We start from the raw sequence: 22564 nt of genomic DNA on the forward strand, positions 1-22564 counted from the left end.
TGACGATACCTTATCTGGAAATTAAATTCCAGAAATTAAATTCCAGATAAGCTAAAAATAAATTTTTTTTAAAAAAGACCCACAACAGACGGACGGATGCATGGACGGACAGACAACCCCAGGAAAGAACACCTCCGGCCATCAGCTGAAAAGGCATAAAAACAGCACATATGCCCTGCAGAACTCAGTTAATGTGGTTTTTTAAAATAATTTTTCTCCAAACAGGTGTCAAGACAGTCCTTTATGACACGAGCTGCGAGTATAATGGAATCGAGCTGTATGCCACATGGTGTCAAAAAACAAAGGTGGAAAAACATGAGAAAAGGGTGAGAGTAAGGCATAGGAAGCAGTAAGTGACAAAAAAACAAAACAAAAAAACCCTTTAGGCCATGGGACGACCCTGTTTTTCTTTCAGTTTCGTTCACTACCTCCGATGGACGACACAGATTTGACATTAAAAAATGCATCAAAATTGAATACCGAATATGGTTGTTCTTTTGGTCAAAAGTTGCACATTAGTGAGAAATTATCAAAAAACTGGAACATTTGGAGAGGGCGTAAAATATGTTGACATTCTGACGGTATTCACGATTGGTCTAAAAATAACATGAACACACTCATTCACCAATCATATGCGCTGACAGAGTACGCATGGGGGGGGGGGACAAATACGGCACGGACGAGGTGGTTATACGTGTGTTCTGCTGGTGCGTGCCATACAATTTGCGTGCAGAAACAGACGCAGACGGCAAGTTCAACATGGAGTGTTGTATGCACGTCTGTTCGTCGTCAAAATCCAAGATTTCATCGTTTTCCTTGAGCTCCTGGATCAAATTTAGGCAATGTGCGGGGCGATGGAAGAATATATGTGGTATTTATGCGAATAAAGCAACTGAAATCTGGTCAGTTTCAGAGCTGGAGATGAACCCGAATCTGTCAGACGATCTGAGGTTACACTTTGGCGACGGGGCAGAAAGTTAAGAGGATAATACATGTCAACAAAGTTGCAGAGAAGCTGGGTCCGCATAATGCAAGTGCACTACTTGGACTGCATGCCTTTACGGGGTGTGGCAGTGTCAGTTCTTTCTATGGGAGAGGGAAGGTGAAAGCCTGGAAGGTCATGGAGGAAGAGAAGAGTGGTGATACCTTCATCGCTCTTGGAAGAGAAATAACACTCTCTCGAGAAGTTATGTTGCAGCTGGAGTCTTTTACATGTGCTCTGTACTCGCAGAAAGAATGTACCTCTGTAAACGAAGCTAGGTATAGGCTTTTCAAGCTACATACCAAGACCCTGGAATCAGGTATGCCCCCAAATGAAGACTCGCTTCATAAGCATGTGCAGAGAGCTAATTTTCAAGCTGCTGTTTGGAGGAGGTCTCTGATAGGCAATATGGAATTTCCTTCACCTGCTGCTCATGGCTGGAAGATTGAAGATGACAATCTTGTCATAGACTGGATGGACCTGGCTCCAGCTCCAGAGGAGATCCTCGAGCTCACACATTGCAATTGCAAGGAAGCAAAGTGTGAGAACAGGCAGTGTTCTTGCGTAGCACACGGTATGTCTTGCACTGACCTCTGCAGTTGCATAAATTGTGTTAATCAAGTACATGACAGTGATGACGAAGATAATCCAAGTGATGGTGACGAAGAGGAGGAAATAAATCTACAATAGACCTCATTAAATTCTGCACTGTTTGATTAGAATACACATTTGGTGCAGAAATTTGTATCACTTGAAATATTTATTCTGGTGCCACGCTTGAAATACTAATCAATACAAACAATTACATCATATGTCGTTGTATGACTGAACAAAACAATTACAAGTTGGGCAATAGTCCAAGAGCAGGTCATATTTATCATAGATTTTAAGTATTTGATATATGTGAAGATAACATGACTATTGGGATGTGGCGTTCATAATGTTTATTTAAAGTTAAAGGACAAGTCCCAAGTCTTTTCTATCTTTTGTCCTCATAGAGATGCACAGTGCACCATTCATTTTACCCCACATTATTTTTTTTTATCGAATTATCACACCTCCTGGAAACAATTTTGATAATCTTGTTGAAAGTAACACTGGAAGAGGCTGATGACGTAGGAGGACCAAAACATGCAAAACTTGAGAGCAGGTTAAAGGGGCAAAATATGTTATGTGCACTATTCGACAGGTTTACTTCTTTTTGAGAATGTATTGTGATGGAAATCAAATTCCAGACAATTCAAATTACTGATGCGATGATGTCAGCATCCTTGGTCAAGAATATTTTTATTTCAGAATTTAAAGTAATATTAAACATACTCATGACGTATGTTTCATCTAGTAATTGACCATTCTGGAAGCTGTATAGTTTCATTGTAGTATGGCAAGGCTTAGTAATGGTTTGGCCTTTTCTTTTAAATACTTTGGTATTCTGTGAAGTTAATAGGTGGATTTGCTGGTTATGGTTGTAATGATATATAATATATGATAGCAGTACATGAAATTGCAGTTGTTAGGAGAGCAGAAGGGAAATTAACTTGCATACTTTGAAAAGTATATTGTAAATATTCACGCACCTGTAAATGATGATTGTACATGAAACAGTACAAGGTCCTCAGAGAACTGAAAGAGCTAAATTAATTACCTTGGTACTGTGCATATAACCAAGCAGCTTTGTACTATCTAAAGCTTGTGTGCGTTTTCCTACATTATGTGGAGTATTGTCAGAATCGTGCAATAAACATTCAACAAACAGAAATTCACATCTCATTGCTATTGATCTGATTACTATGAAGAGAGTGGTTGAATTTGTATTTGTGCAAAAAATGTGGTATGTCAGTTGTTCGAGATAAAGTGAATGTCATGAAAGCAAATATAGCAGAAACAAATGCGATGGATACACCTTTTACAAGTGTAGGATTGGTGGGGCAGTGGCGTAGATTTGTTGTCACGAGTGGGGGATTGATATTGATATTCAACTTGACTATCGATACCCACAACTAAAATCTTGCTCAGCTAAGAGGGTGGGGGGGAGGGGAGGTGGGGGTGGTAGTAGCCATATTTGTTTTCCAACACAAATGTCCATATATCATATGTACAGTTTCAAACTATCGATAGCAACATTTGATATAATTTTAGTATCGATAAAGCATTAAAAAGTGGGAGATATACCCCCCACCGGATCTCCACCTGTGGGTGGGGGTGATGGTTAAAACAGGTGAACGAGATATGTGTGTGATTGCATGATCAATATATTTGAGTCAATGTTTGATGAAGTGTAAATTTGAAGACTTAATATTACACTGAGGTACATGTTTTGGTGGGAGCCAGAGGTCAGAATTGATTTGCTGGATAAGACCAAATTCGTTTTGAAATGCTTGATATGTTTAGAAATAGTCTATCCCAATCACATGAAACATAATCGATTGACAATTTTTTTTTTTACATTGTCAATGATTTCATGGCCCTTTACAAAGATGCACTTCCGTCAAAAGCACCAAACAAGATTTAAAATATAGCATTAAAAGTAATACAAATGCGCGAGAATATATTTTTATTCATCTATTTATCCACTTATGAAATCTGTCCAATCAAAAATCCGTCCCTTATCTTCTTTTGTCAGACAATTGTGTCTGTGGGATTGGGAGTGTTCTGCGAGTACTAATAATCTTTAGACACGCATTAAATCGGCAATGCAGACGGTTGTATGCGCCTGCACGCACGTGTGTGGTGCCTATGCACAGATACACACCGTACTCAGTGCACGCATGTGTGCCGTTTCTCACCATGTGTGTCGTGTCGCTGCCAGTTTGTACATAGTGCTGTCACTGTTTCTGGCACAGTAAGTCTGTCGGTTGTTCGTAGATTTCTCCATAATGTGCAACTTTTGTCAAAAAGAACAACTTGATTGTTATAATTTTTAACTGAGTATCTCGTAGTCCCTCGGACCGAGTGAACGAAACTCGAAAACTAAGCCGTTTTCAAGTGCTCGTCCCACGGCCTACTTTGGGCAATGTGGTGGCACGCACGTACGCAAACAAAAATGTTGCATACACAACCATACCTGTAACCTCGTCCGAACAACATCCATTGGGTTCGTGACCACATTGGCTGTGGCTGCAGCGAGAGGGCCTGCAATTGCCTGCAGCAGCAGATGGGGACAATGTGCTGGCACATGGTTGGACAGCTGCTCTGTTGGAAGGCAGCAGAATGTATTAACAAAGCTGTTTAAAATGCAATTATGTCATTCATTTGTCAATCCAGTGCACTTCTGCATTAATGTGTCTCATGACAAAGGTAAGATCATCAAGTCCCATCATGCTGTGCATGCTGCAGCAGTCAACATCTTGACTATCCATCCATCAATAGGGATCATACTCTGGGCAGAGCGTTGGTGCTGCCGAAGCAGACTCCTTGGCTATTGAACACAATCCTGGACGGGTCGCCACTCCGAAACAGGATACCAGCAAGCTGGCACTCATTTTGCCGACCTCGGAAGGATGACAGGCAGGGTCAACCACACCTGGTATTAATTCAACAGCAGAGTGGAATTTGAACTCAGGATCCTTGAGAAGTAATAATTATGAAACTCATGAAACAAAGGTACTGATCACAGCAGAATGGCATGGAATGTGCTACAGGATAGTTAGGTTAGTGTTCAGCTTGTTAAACAAATGTATATTGTTACATTTTTGGTGCAACACAAGTAAGATGTCACATCATAAAAAATAAACCTGTTTGGAAGGTGGCAGATCTGCTTGGACTTGCTTACATATTCATAAAAACTGTCCAACATGAGCTGGGAACCATCCAACAGTTTGGTTTCAACCCTTCAATCCCAGAACTTTCATTGTGTCAGAAGGTCATCCAGAAATATAGAGAGATATGTATCCAAACCCACCTCCACCCTCACCATCACCAATAATTAACTGGTGTGAAGTCGATGGTGTGCCATCGTAAATCCCCACGCTTCCCTCCTAAAGCAAAGTTTAAAGATGGCAAAAAGTTCCCCAAGAATGGCCCAAATCCAGTTTTGAGTTAAAAAAAAAACAAATTCCGTTTTGACCCCGTGACCCTAAGTCCCCACCCCCCTCGGGCATGAACCAGGAGTCAAAACAAAAAAAAACTAAAAAAAAAACTTACATACTTCATGTAAGTCTGTCGTTGATTGCATATACCAATGTTGATTGCATATACAAAGTTTCATTACAAAATGCTTTCAAATGTGTAATTACACTTTTTGATCATTGACCTTTTGATTCCACCCCAGGACACCCAGGGGACAGAACAACAAAAAAAATGATGTTACTCCAACACCTTAGTGCCATGTGGTGATCATCAACTGCAATCCTTAATAATAAATCATGTGTGTGTGTGTGTGCGCGTGTGTGTGTGTGTGTGTGCGTGCGCGTGTCTGTGTGTGTGTGCGCGTGCCTGTGCGAGTGTCTGTGCGTTTGCGCGTGTCTGTGCGTTTGCGCGTGCGTGTGTCGTGCGCGTGTCCGTGCGCACACCTGTGCGCGTGTCAGTGTCTCCTCCGCAACTCAAAAACCATGAAACCTAGTAGTTCATGGGTGACATTCCTCACCCTCTCTCTCTCCCTTCCTCTCTCTCCCCCCCTCCTCACCCTCTCTTCCCCTCTCCCTCCCCATCACTTTTTCTCTCCCCCAACCTCACCCCCTCTCTATCTCCCCCCACCTTCACCCTCTCTCTTTCCCCCCATCCTCACCCTCTCTCCCCCCTCACCCTCTCTCCCACCCCCATCTCACCCTCTCCCTCCCCCCCCACTATCTTAGTATTCCTGTCAGTGAAGCAACAAGTGGTATTTGCTGGTAACTACAAATTTGATGAATTTCTGCCCAACTGTTTAGGAGATAGCGTGACGGACAGACGGACAGACGGACAGACGGACAGACGGAACCGATTACAAAACACTCTTTTTATCAAAAAGCATGGGAATAATCTGGATGCAACAAGAAAATATGGAAATCAACATTCAAATCATTCAACCAGAAGGGATGTGACGTGTGACGTGTGACGTGATCGGCGGGAAAATGGAAACATTTGGTGTAGGACTATGTCCAATGGAGATCGGGGGAGTGCTCGTCACACTCCACACGTTTTGATATCCTACACCAGCTAATGCTAGCAAATGGAACGCCCAGCTTAAAGTCGATCCACAGGACGCCACATTACAACATTCAACGCCCTGCATGTGGAGCACCAAGCCGACAGTTTATAGTTAGGTCAAGAAAAAAATATTCAACAACAAATACAAGCATAAACGTCCAAACGTAATGTAATTAATCCTACGACCATATTCCCCACATTTCACGAATTGTTCTCAGTTTGTTTGTTTGACCAAACACAGACATTATGATGTGCTTATTCATCAAAGCAAAGCAAGTTGCCGCTGCATACATCACAAGTCAGCGTAGGGATCAATCAGGCCTCATACCAGCTGGCTCTATTGTCAGTGACCCTCACCCACTTAAACAAAGTAATTATTTACTCACAATTAGCACTGACGAGTTCCCAAGAAGCCAGCCCCAGCATCATGCCATTTATTTATTAAACACTCCTCACAAAATGGCGCCTGTGAGACAGAATTCCACTTTTGCTGATGCCCTCTGCTGTTCCCTTTGTGCAAGGCTGATAAATTTGCTCCATTCAATGCGGTTACAAGTGTTGTAAACTATTTTCCATTTACAGAAAGCAACCACACTCTTGGCCAAAGAAATGCAACTAAGGCGTTGCTGCAAAGTACGTTACGCTGTTTGCAGGTTCACAAAATTGATCTAATCGAGGCATATGGGCAGACTGGGTTAGGATTACGGGTGGATACAGGAGCAATGGAGTACACCCAGATGGTTTGACGAAGATTCATAAACAAAAGGTACCAATGAGACCAATTGTGTGTTTGGCGATCGAGCACGGATCATCTGTAGTTTGGTGGGCACGAATGAAATGTCTTGGAATTGTAGTGTTGAGTTTGTAAAGAAGTTAAAATATTGTTATGTTTGTGGGATAGAGGGAGGAATTTCAGAGGAAAGATAGGATCGTATAGAGTTGCATGGCCCGTGGACGTGTAGGAGACATCTCAATGTAATAAAGTAGGGAAACTGTGAGCTTAAGTGTTACTAATCATCACACGGGGAGGTGGTGCAGTGTTAATTGGATAGGGATTAAGGATAATTTCCCCCAGTATGCAATTGCCTCCCTGTGACTTTTCCCTCTGTTTTTGTATTGCAAACCAGCAATGATAGAATTGCGCTTTTGTAATGGCAACAGCCATTACAACTGAGCTACATGACCAAGTAGGAAGAAGCCCCGCCTCCAAGGGTGGCGACCGACAAAGTCACACCCCCGAGGCTCATTGATGAGCGTGACGGGAGATGCAAGAAGAGATGCATAAGAGGCCACGTTAGTCAGAGGATGGAGAAGCAGCTCATAGTGAGAAGCGAATGCACGAGTGGAGTTCGGTGTGAGGGAGGCGATCAGAAAAGCAGGGCACGTCTGGGAAAGAGAACGGGGAGGCAGGTCGTTGCAGGAGAGGAGACACACGGGCGGAGACGAAGGCTCGAAGTGGGACAGAGGCGAGAGAGGTGGGATCGGCAGTCAAAAGAACAGGGCATTACGGCTGGCTTTCCTTCGACGCATGAAGAAGAGTGAGGTTGCCGTTGTAGTCGTGAGAGGAACGTCTTGACTGGGACCGAGGATCTCGCTTCGCTCTCCTCTCGGCACAACGAAATAGCTGCGTGATTCTCGTATCCATACTGAGGCAAATTGGCCGTGTGCTGAGCAAGACGCTGGCCATTGACTCTTGGTTGTTCATGAGACGGACCTCAAAGCCCCGTGGGTGTCACCAAAGGGAGCGGCACCCTTCCGCAGAGAGCGGGATCGCAAGCGCCGTTGAAGAAGAAGCTCCACAGCGGTTCGGAGCCCTGATATTGAATATTTCTTCAGGAATTGCTCGGCGCCATTTTTGGGGCACAGTTACCCATGCAGCGACGATGCGGTCCGAGCACACTGCCTCGGGAAAAAGATCGCCTGCTCTCAGCTAAGTGAAGGAAACAAAAGGGATTTCTTCTTTTCTTTATTTTATATGACCCCCCATGTGTGTGTGCATGCGTGCGTGCATGCACCTCAAAATTAGATTTAGATTACCTCATGTTTTTCTTTCATTATAATCATTTCAATTATTGTCATTATACATATTTGATTAGTGTCATTAAATTACCAATCTATATATTAATACTGAAGGACCAATTTTGTGCTCCTCCTCGCGGTCGCATCACGTTTTTCATGGTACTGTGACCTGGACTGAAAGAAACTTCGTACCTGTAAGAATGCATCGCACATAGTGGCAATAGTCAACCTTCAACTCTGAAGCATCTATATATTAATACTGAAGGACCAATTTTGTGCTCCTCCTCGCAGTCACGTCACGTTTTTCTCGGTACTGTGACCTGAGAAGTTTTGACACGGTGTACGTCAAAGTAGACACGTGCACAAAATCAGGGGACTTCTTCACAAGGAGTAGTGTGCAACAAAAATGTCGTGTACAAGGACGTTTTGTAGGCCTCATTAGGAAAGGCCATGGAGTACATCGACTGGGATCCGGCTCTTATGAGAGCCGCCACTGGTTGTCATACTGGGCTCATGGAACAGAATCCGTCTGTGACGGGGTTTCGGCTCGTTTAATTTAATTTCATTTGCTTGCGTCCGTGTATCTGTTGTGGGTTCGAGAGGAAAAACCCTGTGCTGGGCTACCGCCCTGGTGAAGCGCCGAGCATTTCTTTCCCACGCGCGCATTAATCTCCGAGAATCCTCCAAGGGAGAACTGTTTGGCCATCCGTCCAGATCGGGGCTAAACCCCTGGACTCGACAATACGCTAGAATCCAGGATGTCGAGATCTTAGTTTCACCCGACGAGGTTTTGCTCTTCACAAATGGTTCAGTTGATTTGAAAATGGCTTGCATAAACAGGCGGTTGACATTCTACTATGTAAAACAAGAGCAAAAATTGCTTTGTAATACATGTCCCCGACTGGTCCCAATTAATGTTCGGGAGAAAAAAAATATGTTTGCATTTAACGCATGCTCGAGCTGATACCAGAACCCCCCCAAAAAAGACACTGTCCAATGATAAAATTAACGTTTGGGTCTATTTGGCAAAAAATATAAAAGGAAAAATATTTTTCATATACCGATAAATTTTGTAGACAAGAAACCAATAAAGACAATTAGGATAACAATGCGGTGATAAAAAATTAGTTAGCTTTAACCCACACTCAAGCAGGAACCAGAAACGATATGACGAAGATGAAGAAACTATCCCCACCGTGTTTCGATCGCTTCTCGGCTTTGCCTATTTCATATTAAAAACTAGAAGGGCACTCGGTGGAGCGCATACCTCCTACTTTCTCAACAATCCTCTTGAATAAATCCTTTCATTCAAGCTTCTGGGTCTCACTATCTGCCATGATCTTTCCTGGGAAAGCTACATTTCCAACTTGGCCTCCAAAGCCAGTCGCCGACTGGGCACCCTCCGTCATGCAAAGTCCTTCCTCGGCCCACCTGAGCTGACTACACACAAGGCTTTCTTCCACAGCATGATGGAGTACTGCTCTACCCCATGTGGGCTGGTGCTCCTGCCTCTCACCTTTCTCAAATCAAGGATGTTAGGATCATTGGCATCTCCCGTGATGAAGCTGAGTCTTTGGTCTCTCACCCTCTCACCACAGGCAGGTCGGTGGTCTTTCTGTTTTCTAGTCCTCTCTCTGGCCTCACCCCCTCTGCTCCGTCTGTTATCTGTCCCCCCCCCCAATATTTCCGCAGGGCGATGAAGGTCCACCAGCAACTGCCTTCTGGTGAAACCACCAAAATCAAGAATCACTGCTCACCTTCACCCTTCCAATCCTCTTTTTCCCCACCTCTTGAGCAAACTCCCTCACTCTGTTCAATCCCACTCTTCCCTCCAGGTCTTCAAAACAGCTGTTCACAAACATCTCATATCTTCCCCCATCCAAAACAATAATCTTTCTACCCTTGTGAATTTACCCCATACCCACCTCCTTCAAATTCCATGTTTTCCTTCCTGAAAATCCCTGTAGTGTCAATCCTGTTTACCCCATGTACCCCATCCCATCCCTCTCCCTTCCACAGATCTCCAAATGTCACTGCTCCCCACTCCCACCCCTCTTGTCTCCCCCTCCATTTGAAGTACGTTCTGCGTGTTAGCTCTTATACGTGCCTCAACAATGTACATGAAAATAAAATAAAATAAAAATAAAAAGGAGGCAGCAAGAACTGGGAGATCCAAGATGGAAACAACAGGCAAAGTAAGCAGACAAAGCCACCGCCTTACTCATGCACCTCCACAACCCCACACCATGCTAGCTCACGAAGCATCACAGGCACACCACCGAGCAACGCCAAGCACACACGCTCAGAAATCGCGTGATTAGCTTACCAGCAACAGCACATTTTACCTATATACCATCCAGAAAACCAGAACGGAGGAAGAAGAAAAGGAAGTCTATGAGCAAGTAAATGTTCTCACGAACACTCGTGTGCATCCAAATAATACCAGATCATGCCAAAAGTGATGAGGTTGAGCAGACTACCGATAATTATGGTATACTAATGAAGGTCTAATACTCTTAAGCTCCCTGCAGGAGCAAGTGGCTGAAAGTTGGTTGCAAACTGGGGAAGGCGGGTACGGGGGGAGGGCGGGACGGGGGGATGGGGGACGGGGTCAAATTAATTTTTTTTAATTTCATTTTTCACAATGCCAAAGACTCATTGAGAGAGCTTGCAGATGTAGAACAAGCATGAAAGACATTGGCCAAGGTAAACTGCTTTGTCTCCCATTAGAATCTGCTGCTTACCTGCATAGAAATGGTAAAAAGGCCACCAGACAGCACTGTTGGGGATGTATGTTAGCAGGGATGCGATGTATCCTCGATAAAACCCACGCAGACCGTCCACCTTGATTATCTGCACGATGATTGCCCGTGTACCCCCAAGGTGAAAACAACCTCTCTCTTGTACTTTTTGGGGCAGCCGAAAACGGCCCATCTCTCCACTCCCTTTACCTGTTCGCAAATAAATAAGCAAAGTTTGTACGATAAAAATATTTTATGTCCAAGATTACCGATTACAAAGAAAAATGTCAAAAGATGCTGCAAAATGGATGATATCAATCGGATGCCATGTGGTGAGAAAATAGGACCCGAATGTAGTTGCGAGTTTGGTTTATTGCAGGCAGAAAACTGACCCTGTATCATAAGATGTTGAGATATTACATCAATGGGAACGGTGATTGTCTGTGCCACGAGGGACGCAGAGCCCCCTGCCACAAGGGATTTCACAGCGTTGTTACTGCTGTACGTGGACACATGTCGACGCACGAGCTCATATGTCGTCACATAAAACTGCCCCGAAATGAGCGTGAAGGAGTTTGCCAGGAAGCCTCGATAAAGCCCGGGTATTCCCTCCGCACGTACAATCTTGAGTAGGGCATCAAACGTACCCTTGTAGATGCTTTTACCCTTCTGAACCTGAAGAATTGAAAACATTAAGAAATAAAACATACATGGGATTGATTTGAAACAACAAACAAGTATGAAATGCCAATTTTTTTCTAAAAAACAATATATAAAATCACTGGCATCGGTGCTCTCACCCTCCCTGCGTAAACACCCATCTCGGTCCACCGACAGTGGGCAATTTAAAGTGGTAAAATGCTTCGTCTCGAAAATGTGATACTTTCTTCCGAGACACACTATACTCTTGAAGAAAATTGGGATATACTGTTATACTGTAACCATATTTGGCCTTGCTGGACCATACTGTAAGGTTTTTGTAAATTAAAATGAAACAAAAATAGAATTTTCCACAAAGTGTTTATTTGCTGGGGCACACTGTATACCTGAAAATTATTTTTGGGACAGACTATAATCATATTGTGGTGGACTTCGGGTTGGAGAATCACCATGAGGTGAAGCACTTGGGTTCCTCCCGAACAACCGGTCCTGACGCCGCAGATAACTCTGCAGGTTGCTTGGCAATAACGAACACCGATTGGCACGATTACACTACTTCACATGATACCTTATCTGTGGACAGCAGGCCAATTAGGGTGACGTGCCCTCGATGCGTACTTGCATCAAACTTACTGTATCAGGTGCAGCCGAGCGGAGCTGCCAACTACGGACCAGTTAATAAACACATTGTTGGGGTAAAACTTCTCAGCTAAGCAAATGTGCGAACCATTCTGGATCAATTAATGAAAAGACGAAAACGAGCTGGGTACATTTATAACAAAACAATTTATTACAAGCAAGGGCGAGGAAAGTTATGTGGCACAGTAATTGGTTTATTCATAAAATGTGCAGCAGGGGAAAGCAAGGAATTCATGCATGCGGCAAAAGAAATGCAGATATTTACAAAAGAGAGACAGTGCAGTTAACCTGAAAACCTTCAACAACCTTACTTATGTTACACAAGTTACAGGCAGCATCTCTCTCACACACACACACACACACACACACACACACACACACACACACACACACACACACACACACACACACACACACACACACACACACACACACACACACACACACACACACACACACACACACACACACACACACACACACACACACTAGATTTAGCCCAGAGAGAAGAGGGGCAGTTGAGGTGTAGGCGACCTTGATGTACCTGGTGCAGTCAATGGACCGACGCAACCAAATTGCTTAGGAAGGGGGAGGAGGGAAGAAAACTGGGGCGTCTATGATGCATGAGTGAGAGGTGCAAAAATGGAGTGCAGCGTGATGCAAGAGGAAGGTGTGAAAGGTGCAAATCGGTAATGCTATTTTAATGAACGAGACACAGATTGAGAAAATATGCGTGAGAAAGTCTTTCAATGTTATGAATATTCGCTGCGGAATGCAGCTTAAGCCGAGCGCCGATGACCAGGGGATAGCCCCGACACGTCTTAGTAACAGCTCACCTCGCCCCGCTCGGTCGAGCTCGGCTCAGTAAAGAGATTCGGCTTGGAGGCTGGATGAAAGAGATGCTCTCTTTTATGGAGCTATGAGAGAGGGGCCAAAAAGCGGATCAGGAGACCTGGTAGGCGTTTTCGAGCGCCCACATTGGTGCATAGCCATCACCCCGCCAGACTCCGGAGTCGAAAATGGCTTAATTTGCTTCTCGGCCGGGTCACGTGACAGAGTTCCACAATTAACAATGGCTGAGGGTTTTCGTGAGCGCTCTCCAACCCTGAACATGGGCTGGACTCCCTTTGAACATGGATATGTAGTCGCACACCGAAACTACCCGGACATCGTTGAACGAAACTCAGCACACGTTTGCGCTTCGAGTTACACACCGAAACACGCTGGCTCGTCATGTCCTTCCTTCCTCCGGTACCCTCAGAGACTGTGGTGAGTGGCCAAGCAGCTAACTGTGGTCGGGCAGTTTATAGTGGTTGTCGTGAGGGAGAGGAAGTGCTGTAGTATTTGTAGTGAAGGTTTAAGTGAGGAGACTGAAGTGGTTGGACACAGTTGTGGCATTTGTGGTGACGAGGTCGAGCACAGGTTAGTAGAGGATAAATGGGGGTTCTGAGGCAGCCATTCAAATGAATGGGGGGGGGGGAGGGAAAAACTTTCTGACTCAAGTCCCAAAAGCCCAAAATAGGAGACTGATTTTCTCCCCCTCCCATACAAGCAATGTAAAATTGAGACTTACTGATTAAAGCACTTCTTCCCTTTCATATTTTCATTCCACTCAAAGAGTGAACCAATGATTATTTGTCCATGTTCTACTTTGGGGAACAACTTAATTTTCCTATTACATTCATCACCATCGAGTATATTCACTTTATCTCTTCAAGCACGAAAGAAAGGGCTGTTATGGTTAGTTTTGTAAAATGTAAATCCCTCATTCGGTTTTGTAAAATGGGGGAAGTGCTTTTAAGAGCACAATCGTGCCGTGAAAATGAGGAAGTATTCTGTGCCCATGTCTCTCATGGTAATATTTTAAATCATCAGAACACTAACAAAACAAAGTTTAGCTAAAAACAGCTTTTAAACGTAGTTTTTATCAAAATCATTCAAAGCAAGGTTTCATTTTCGTGTTAAAATGAGTCCGTTTGAAGTCAGCTGCCTCGCCCGAACCAAGCCAAAAATTCCGGTCATTTCCTATGTGGGACACACCCTGGAAAAACCATTGTTGTGAAATCTCCCATTACGTCATCAAGTTGCTTATTTAAACCAACTTGTGTGCCGTTCGTGTTTTATTACGAAAATGGAGCGTTCAGATTATTACTACAATCTTGCAGATCAATCGTTTTCACAAGATGACAAGTGAGATCTCAACCCAATTCATTATTTGTTGTTTAAAACAGAATTAAATCACGATACGACTAATAATTAGTTGTTTTTTTTCTCACATGTTATCCCCAATAAGAACATCGTTGACAGCTGATGTTGAAAATGAGTTATCTGAATTACACGATGAGTGGATAAAAATGAACGACTTTCTTAAAGACATTTATTCGTTTCGGAAAGAAATGAATGATATTTTTCTTGGATGGCAAGAAATTCTCTCACGTCCTTTGATCGTGAATGACCCGAGTCCAAGGTGAGAAAATGATCGCTCTGTCTCTGTGTGTGTGTGTTTGTGTGCGTGTGTGTGTGTGTGCATGTGCATTTGTGTGTGTGTGTGTGTGTGTGTGTATACGAGTGTGTGTATGCGTGTATGTGTGTGTGTGTCTGTCTTTGACTCATTATTATTTTTTATTTTTCAGTTGAAACACCTGTCTGGATGAACCAAACACACAACTTAATCTTCTGGAGGAATCTGACATGACATTATCTTCTGGAGGTAAATTTTATATTTGTTATTTTATTCATATCATTATATAATCATCTTTATATTCTCCAATGGTTCTTTTTGTTTCAAAACAGAATATGGTATCCGAGTTTCAAAACCACAAGTCATCTGAAGCAGACTGCTGGGAAAGATCGTCCATTCTCGCAACTGAATATTTACCCAAAGAAAAATGTTTAATATTTTAAATCTTGATTAATTATATTTGCTTTGCTTTCAATAATTTAATTCTTAATAATAAAAAAAGAATAAAGGAAGTGCAAAGGAGGGGGGGAGGTGCACTCCCCCAATGACCCACCACCCCCTCCCCTCCCAATGTGTGTGTGGGGAAGGGTGGTGGGTGGGATGAGGGGGGTGGTGGGTCAAAGGTGGGGGCACACAGGGGGGTGGGGCGTGTGTGGGTGGGTGGAGCTTTGTGTGGGTTGGGCTTGTGTGTGTGGGCGGGGCTTGTGTGGGTGGGTGGAGCTTGTGTGGATGGGTGGGGCTTGTGTGGGTGGAGCTTGTGTGGATGGAGCTTGTGTGAGTGGGTGGGGTTTGCATGGGTGGAGCTTGTGTGGATTGGTGCAGCTTGTGTGTATGGGGTTTATGTGGATGTGGATTGTGTGGTTGGAGCAATTTTTTTAAATTAAATAAACATGTTGTGTGTGGGGAACTAATTAACTAATCACCAATTATGTGGATATGATGGATGTGGATGTGGCTTATGTGAGTGGTGTTTGCATGGGTGGAGCTTGTGTGGGGAGGGGATTGTGTGGATGTGGCTTACATGGGTGGTGTTTGCGTGGGTGGAGCTTGTGTGGGGAGGGGATTGTGTGGATGTGGCTTTTGTGGGTGGGGCTTGTGTGGGTGTAGTCAAAAAGGGGCAGGGTTTAAAAAAGGGGTGGAGTCAATTTATTTTATATTTTTGTTTGATTTATCTTTGTCTTTTGTAATTCCTGTGAATAAAATGAACCTAAAATCTCTTCCCCCTTTAAATCACATAATTTATAAGTCCAATGGTTTTTTTCAATTTATCTTTGTCTTTTGTAATTCCTGTGCATAAAATGAACCGAAAATCTCTTCCCCTTCTAAATTATATACCTTATAAGTCCAAGGAACTGTATCTATTACATCAAAGATTATAAAAAGTTCATTTGTCCATCGCCGAGTATAACCTTTTTCAAAATGAGATTTCCACCTGTATATTCTTACCATAACACCAACTTTGAACTTAAGCTTTCTGACATTAATTTCTTTTTCATATTCTAATTTTGTAAATGTTTCTGAGGGTTTAGTATTTGTTGAGTTGTGAATCGTATCATTATACTTATCTACAATATCCTGAATTAAAGATAACCATTGTTGAGAACCGAGTTGAGTGAATTTTTTTATATAGTCTCTCTTTTAAAGTGCGATTGAATCGCTCAATAACAACCGCTTTTCCTTCATTAAAGGTGCTGTATAATGTAATTGTTATTCTTAAGAAAATTCATAAATGTTTTGTTGTGGAACTCTGGACCCTCATTAGTCCACAATTTTTTAGGTTTTCGCTTACTTTTATTAAATATCTGTTGGAAGGCAAACATGAGTGTATTCCCGATTTTGTTTTTCAAAGGGACAACCCACGCATATCTACTCCTCAAATCAATAACGGTTAAAGCACACTTGTACCCCTTATCATAAGTGCATTCAATTAAATCGGCGGACCAGATATAATCAATTTCCTTGGAATAAACCTTCCTTCTATGAAACTTTGTGATTATTGGTTTTTGTAATTCATCAGCTAATTGCTCTTCAATCTTAATGACATCATTAGAGCCGATAACGTTTTTGAATTTCCAAGCACAAGTTTCAATTTAGCACTGATCATCTTCTTCACGATGAACCTATCAACTTTTCTCTCAAGGTTGGATTTTGTATCAGAGACAAATTATACAACATTTCTCTCTCGGCTTCATGTTTTTCTTCCAACGTTGTGGTATTCCCATAATCAATATCGTGCCTCATGCACACTTCATCAACCCTATTGATAGGTTTGCTTCACAGTTTAGGATTGTCAGCCTCATCTAATCTTTTATTCAAGTTTGTTCCTGGACCACAGAAAGAATACCCTGGTAGATGTAATTCCCCTGGTATTCCAGTAGTTGTAAATTTACTTCGTGATAAAAACTTTTGTATATCTCCACCACGTTTGTGTTTGGAGAAAAATTTATAATTTTTTTTTGAGCCACACACCGAACATATGCCTTTTTGTATAACCCTGTTATTTTTACTTTTAAAATATGAGATTTTTTAGTGTTCGTTTTTATTTTTACATGAGACAATAACTCATTTATTTATGAGAAAAATTCCTACGGAGTGCAAAAACCTTTTTAGTTTCCAACATGCACATTTGAATCTTAATTTTTAAAACATAAAAAATCCTGAGAAATGTCTTCACTCTCTCCTCCATTTATTTAAGAAAAAAAAAAGTAAAACTTTAATTGAGGTCAATCACATCATCATCAACCGAAATACCATCATCAATAATATCATATTTTCCTTCTTTCTCTTCTTTATCTCCACTTTCTCGTTTATATCCTCTCCCTGAAACCGATGTTAATAGTCTTGATGCAAATATTTCTAATAGACTTGCCGATTCCTTGTTTTCCTCCTCGGTGCGTTGAGATTGATTTATTTTCTGTAATACCTTGAATCATTTAAAAATCTCACTGGTTTCCATATTTTTTTATTCTCTCTCTTTCCTCCCTCTCCTCCTTCTCTCTCTTCGCCCTTGTCTCCTTCAATCTCTTCTCCCTTGCCTCTTTCTCTCTCTTCTCCCTCTCCTCCTCCATCTCTCTTGTCTCAGTTTCTTCAACTCCTTCCTCATCCCCGACTATCGTTGAATCACTTTCACCCCATAGAATATCATACATATATTCATTCAGCATTTCTTGTTATTCCTGCATCTAAAATATTTTTTTTTACAACAGGAAACCAATAAAATTTATTCTGAATTTCTGAAAGAGCCTTGTGTTTTCTTAAATTTAATTTTTTTTCATTATTTAACATTTTAGTTAAATCGAAAGTTGTTGGTTTATTAACATCAGTATAAAGCCAATCTTTTATTGAAAATATCTCATTCTTATGTTGTAGAACAAATTTATTAAAATACCGAATACCCTTTTCTTGAAGGTATGCTTGGACACAGAAATGATAATTTTCTTGAAGCCTTCTTGCTGTCATTTATGTATTAGAAATATATGACATTAATATAATGACAGGAAATACCTCCCCATCTTCCCATAGTTAAATCATTTTGTATTTCCTTAATTATTATATAGAATCCTGTTCTTTGTGTTTTCATGAAATAAACTATGGCAAAACCATTATTGATTTTACCCTTATTAAATTCTTTTATTTGTTGTTTGCAAATCGTGCTTCCACAAAACTCATTCTCGACACCAAGTGGATAATATTCTTCCTTACGAGACTGATTTAATTGTTCCAGGTCTTCTCGGTTAATTTAAAATGACCAATTATACCCTAAATCATTCATATCATATCCCCATTATTCTATTTTCATACAAGCGATACGCCCTTCTTTATAAAATTTTATTTTAATTGCAACTGTGAATTCTGTATGACCTGGAGTAAAATCAACACTTCTGTATCTTTGGAATACACAGCCATTTTATTTAAGAACATAAATATATATATATATATATATATATATATATATATATTGTGATAAATCACTTAATCTCACCAAGTCATTCGTGTCAGTCGGGCTTGGATAATTTATTAATTTATAAGTATTTTGCATATTAATTTTTTTGCGATACTATATTTCTCTCATTCAGCCTGTGCCTTTGTGTAATAATTTGATTAATCAATATCCAGTTATTGGGATACACCAAAGATAGAACCATCTTTACCAACATGTCATTTATATTAGATTAAAAATAATGTCATTAAAAAATTATTTTTGAGTTGAAATAACACATAGAGACAGAATTGACCACAACACTTGGAATTTAATTATTGGACTTGAAATGTTTGATAAACACCATTCTGTAAGAATTTTATGACTTCAACATGTGGTGAAAGACCAAAACAATCAAAATAATATTTGTCTTGACTATTAAAAATACAAACCCAATGAGAACCATTCCCAATATTATCTTCTCAGTTCACAATAATATTCCTTGTATGTTGAGACACGTTTGTTAATTAATCTCTCATACAAATAACCACATTATGAATTTTTTAATTTCTTACAATATTTGATAAGTTCTAAATTTGATGTTGTATTCTTTCCAAATTCTTTAAACCACTCATCAATGCTCATTTATTTATTAGAAAGATATAATCCATTACCCCTTTTAGTTAATTTCACACCTGCTTGTACGATAGAAGAAAGCATATCTCCAACTAACAATCTCGCTTTATCAGGCAAACTTTCAAGTTTTTCGGCAAAATCTACAATTACACCACTTCCACTAATTTGTTTCTCCAACTCTTTGTTATGTCTTTCCAACTCTTTTTGAGCCCAGAGATGAGCCTTCCTTTCGTTGGCAGTTTTCACCGCTGCTGAAATACCACCTGTCAATGCTCCAGCCACACTTAAACCAGCAAATAAAGGAATTAGAAATGGGAGAAATCCTCCACTCGTCTCTCTTGTTGAATATTTCTTCAACATTGGTTTTGACATTTTAATTTTAAGTGAGCCAGTATCGTACAAGATTTTCACCTGTTCTCTTGTGAGCAAAATGTCAATTCTTACTGCTCATTTTCTCTGAATTGTATTTACGTTAATCATACAAGGCTTTTGATTTTGAATACAAGATGATAGTTTATGAAGATTGATTTGATTAACATGTACCCCAGTTGGCACTTTACTACTCATTTATTTATCAAAAAAATTATGTGAGACTAATCATCACACCATTATCTGTATTGATCTGTAATTCTGTTTCTTCCAAAAGCAAACAATATGTATCAACTTCTTCACTCTCTCCTCTTTCAATGTATAGGGAAGTATCCAGTCGATTAGACTTTATAGTTTCCTTTTGAGCACTCAGGTCAATCGCATGGATTGTATACAGACTTTTAAATGCTGTCAAATCCAAAATGGGTTCTTTATTTCCATTACTTCCACACACCTTTTGGTAAGACTTGTATGCTTCAGCATAATCATTTTTTCCCAATTAATTTCCAATCTATCGCGTGGATAAAATGTTCCATCTAGAGAAATGCGAAGTTGTTTCACCTTTGCATTACACTGAACAACAAATTTCAAAATTTTTTTTTTACTGGAGATGTGTAAAGTGATTTAGACTAATTTGGGTACGCTGATTTCAAAAATCATAACTGTTTTGCTGTATCACGTCAGGATTTTCAGGAACAGAAATATTCCCATTGCCTAGAAGTCAGGATTTCAATGAAATTTACATATGTCTTTAACATGTCTATTTCGTACAATTGTTGTTAACTTGTGTTATATTTCTTTCTTTCAGATAAAGATGAGTAGGCGTTCCTGTACCAATCATCCTGACAACTTCTGTTATGTCTGTGGTCGGTATACCAAAAAAGATCAACAGCGAAGTATATCTACAGCAGTGAAAATGAAGGCCGCCTACTTTCACTACTTCGGGTGTAAGGTGGGGGACCAAGAACAGAGCTGGGCACCACACATCTGCTGCACAAGCTGTCACACAACCTTGACTCAGTGGTTGGTGGGCAAGCGCACGAGCATGCCATTTGCGGTGCCCATGATATGGCGTGAGCCGCAGAATCATCATGATGATTGTTATTTCTGCTGCACAAGCATCGCCGGCTTCAACAAGAAGAATAAAGATCACATCAAGTACGCTGACTGCGTCTCTGCTCGTAAACCTGTGCCTCATGATGACGAGAACCCCGTTCCAACACCTCCAGCTGATCAGAACATAGCTGTAAGCAGTGGTGAAGAGGATGGTGATGATGAACCTTTTGAACCCGACACTCAAGAATCACACCTTCTGAACCAGGGAGACTTAAATGATCTTGCAAGAGATCTCTCGCTGTCAAAGGCGAAGGCAGAGCTGCTTGGATCAAGGCTGCAGCAGTGGAATCTACTTGAACCTAACACCAAGATATCCTTGTTCAGAGCACGTCACAGAGACATGGCTGAGTTCTTTGAGATGGAAGACACGATGACATTCTGCAGTGACATCAACGGTCTGTTGAAAGAACTTGGGTGTGATCACGATCCTGCAGACTGGCGCCTCTTCATCGACTCGGGGAAGAACAGCTTGAAGGCTGTTTTGCTCCACAATGGCAACGAGAAACCATCAGTCCCACTGGCTCACGCGTTCGGCATGACAGAGACCTATGAGACTATGCGGCAGCTGCTTGATTCCATCAAGTACAATGACTTCAACTGGCACATCTGCGGAGACTTGAAAGTGGTGGCGCTGTTGTTAGGGCTGCAGTCAGGCTACATGAAATACATGTGCTTCCTTTGTCTCTGAGATAGCAGAGACGACAAGAATCACTGGACGAAGAAAGATTGGGAAGAGCGAAAAGAGCATGTACCTGGTCGACACAACGTGAAGCATGTCGCCCTTGTCGACCCAGCCAAGGTTTTCCTTTCACCACTCCACATAAAGCTCGGCTTGATGAAAAGTTTTGTACGGGCAATGGATCTGAATGGGCGTGGGTTTTTATACCTCAAGGAAAAGTTTGGCAACACCTTGTCGGAGGCCAAGATCAAGGCTGGTGTCTTTGTTGGACCGCAAATCCGACAGATTATGAAGGACGAAACTTTTCCGACAACTCTAAACCCCAAAGAGCTGGCAGCGTGGAGGAGCTTCAAAGCTGTGACGGACAACTTCTTGGGGAACGAGCGCGCGGACAACTATGAAGAAATAGTGCAGCAGCTGCTGGAGTCCTTCAGGAAACTTGGCTCCAGGATGTCCCTGAAAATCCATTTCCTACACCAGCACCTGAACTTCTTCCCTGACAACTTGGGAGCAGTCTCGGACGAGCACGGCGAGCGATTCCACCAAGAGATTTCACTCATGGAGACGCGTTACCAAGGGCGGCACAACCCGAACATGATGGGCGATTTCTGCTGGTTCCTGCATCGTGAAACTGACACAGAGCAGCACAAACGCAAAGCCAAATGCCTAAAGCATTTTTAATTACATTCTAGTGGAGTTTTTCTGTAATTTCTATAATTTTGAAGCATTCATGATGAAATAAATGAATAAATGAATTTTTGTAAATTTCATTGAAATCCTGACTTCTAGGCAATGGGAATATTTCTGTTACTGAAAATCCTGACTTTTTTGATTTTTTTGATTTTTGAAAATTATTTTTGATTTTTGAAAAAGTTATGATTTTTGAAATCAGCGTACCCAAATTAGTCTAAATCACTTTACACATCTCCAGTAAAAAAATTTTGTTGTTCAGTGTTATCACTCAATGCATTATTCTTATCAGTAGCAGTATCACTATCTGGTTTAAAAAAAAATGAGCCACAGATATCGTGGCTTTCCTTCCAGAACACCCAAATTCCACGTGTAAGTGGTTTGGTTCAGTTTAACGTGTTGACATCTTCTTTTAAGGTATGATACATTGAGTGGCTTCTTTGAGTTAAGTCTTCTATTCAACATCTCTTCTGTTTTAAGATTAGAAGTATATTCACCTATATACCAACTAATTTCATCAATTAGA

At 41.4% G+C, this 22564-nt stretch overlaps 1 protein-coding gene across 4 annotated transcripts in view; it reads right to left on the bottom strand.

The window, feature by feature from the left end:
• Positions 1 to 22564, bottom strand: part of SLC25A44 (solute carrier family 25 member 44) — a 71161-nt gene that overhangs the window by 18329 nt on the left and 30268 nt on the right. For 3 of the 4 annotated variants that reach the window (XM_085890771.1, XM_085890770.1, XM_085890772.1), the window contains exons 3-5: positions 11262 to 11544; positions 10873 to 11079; positions 4047 to 4174 (exon numbers count right to left, since the gene is read on the bottom strand). In XM_085890771.1, coding sequence (XP_085746897.1) covers positions 4047 to 4174; positions 10873 to 11079; positions 11262 to 11544 — 618 coding nt within the window. The remainder of the gene's footprint in view (positions 1 to 4046; positions 4175 to 10872; positions 11080 to 11261; positions 11545 to 22564) is intronic. The other variant, XM_085890773.1, reaches the window with a different exon arrangement.

This window comes from Eptatretus burgeri, chromosome 8 (genome assembly GCF_056783735.1).
Source record: "Eptatretus burgeri isolate ZD-2024b chromosome 8, Ebu_testis_v1, whole genome shotgun sequence".
NCBI classification, from domain to species: domain Eukaryota; kingdom Metazoa; phylum Chordata; class Myxini; order Myxiniformes; family Myxinidae; genus Eptatretus; species Eptatretus burgeri.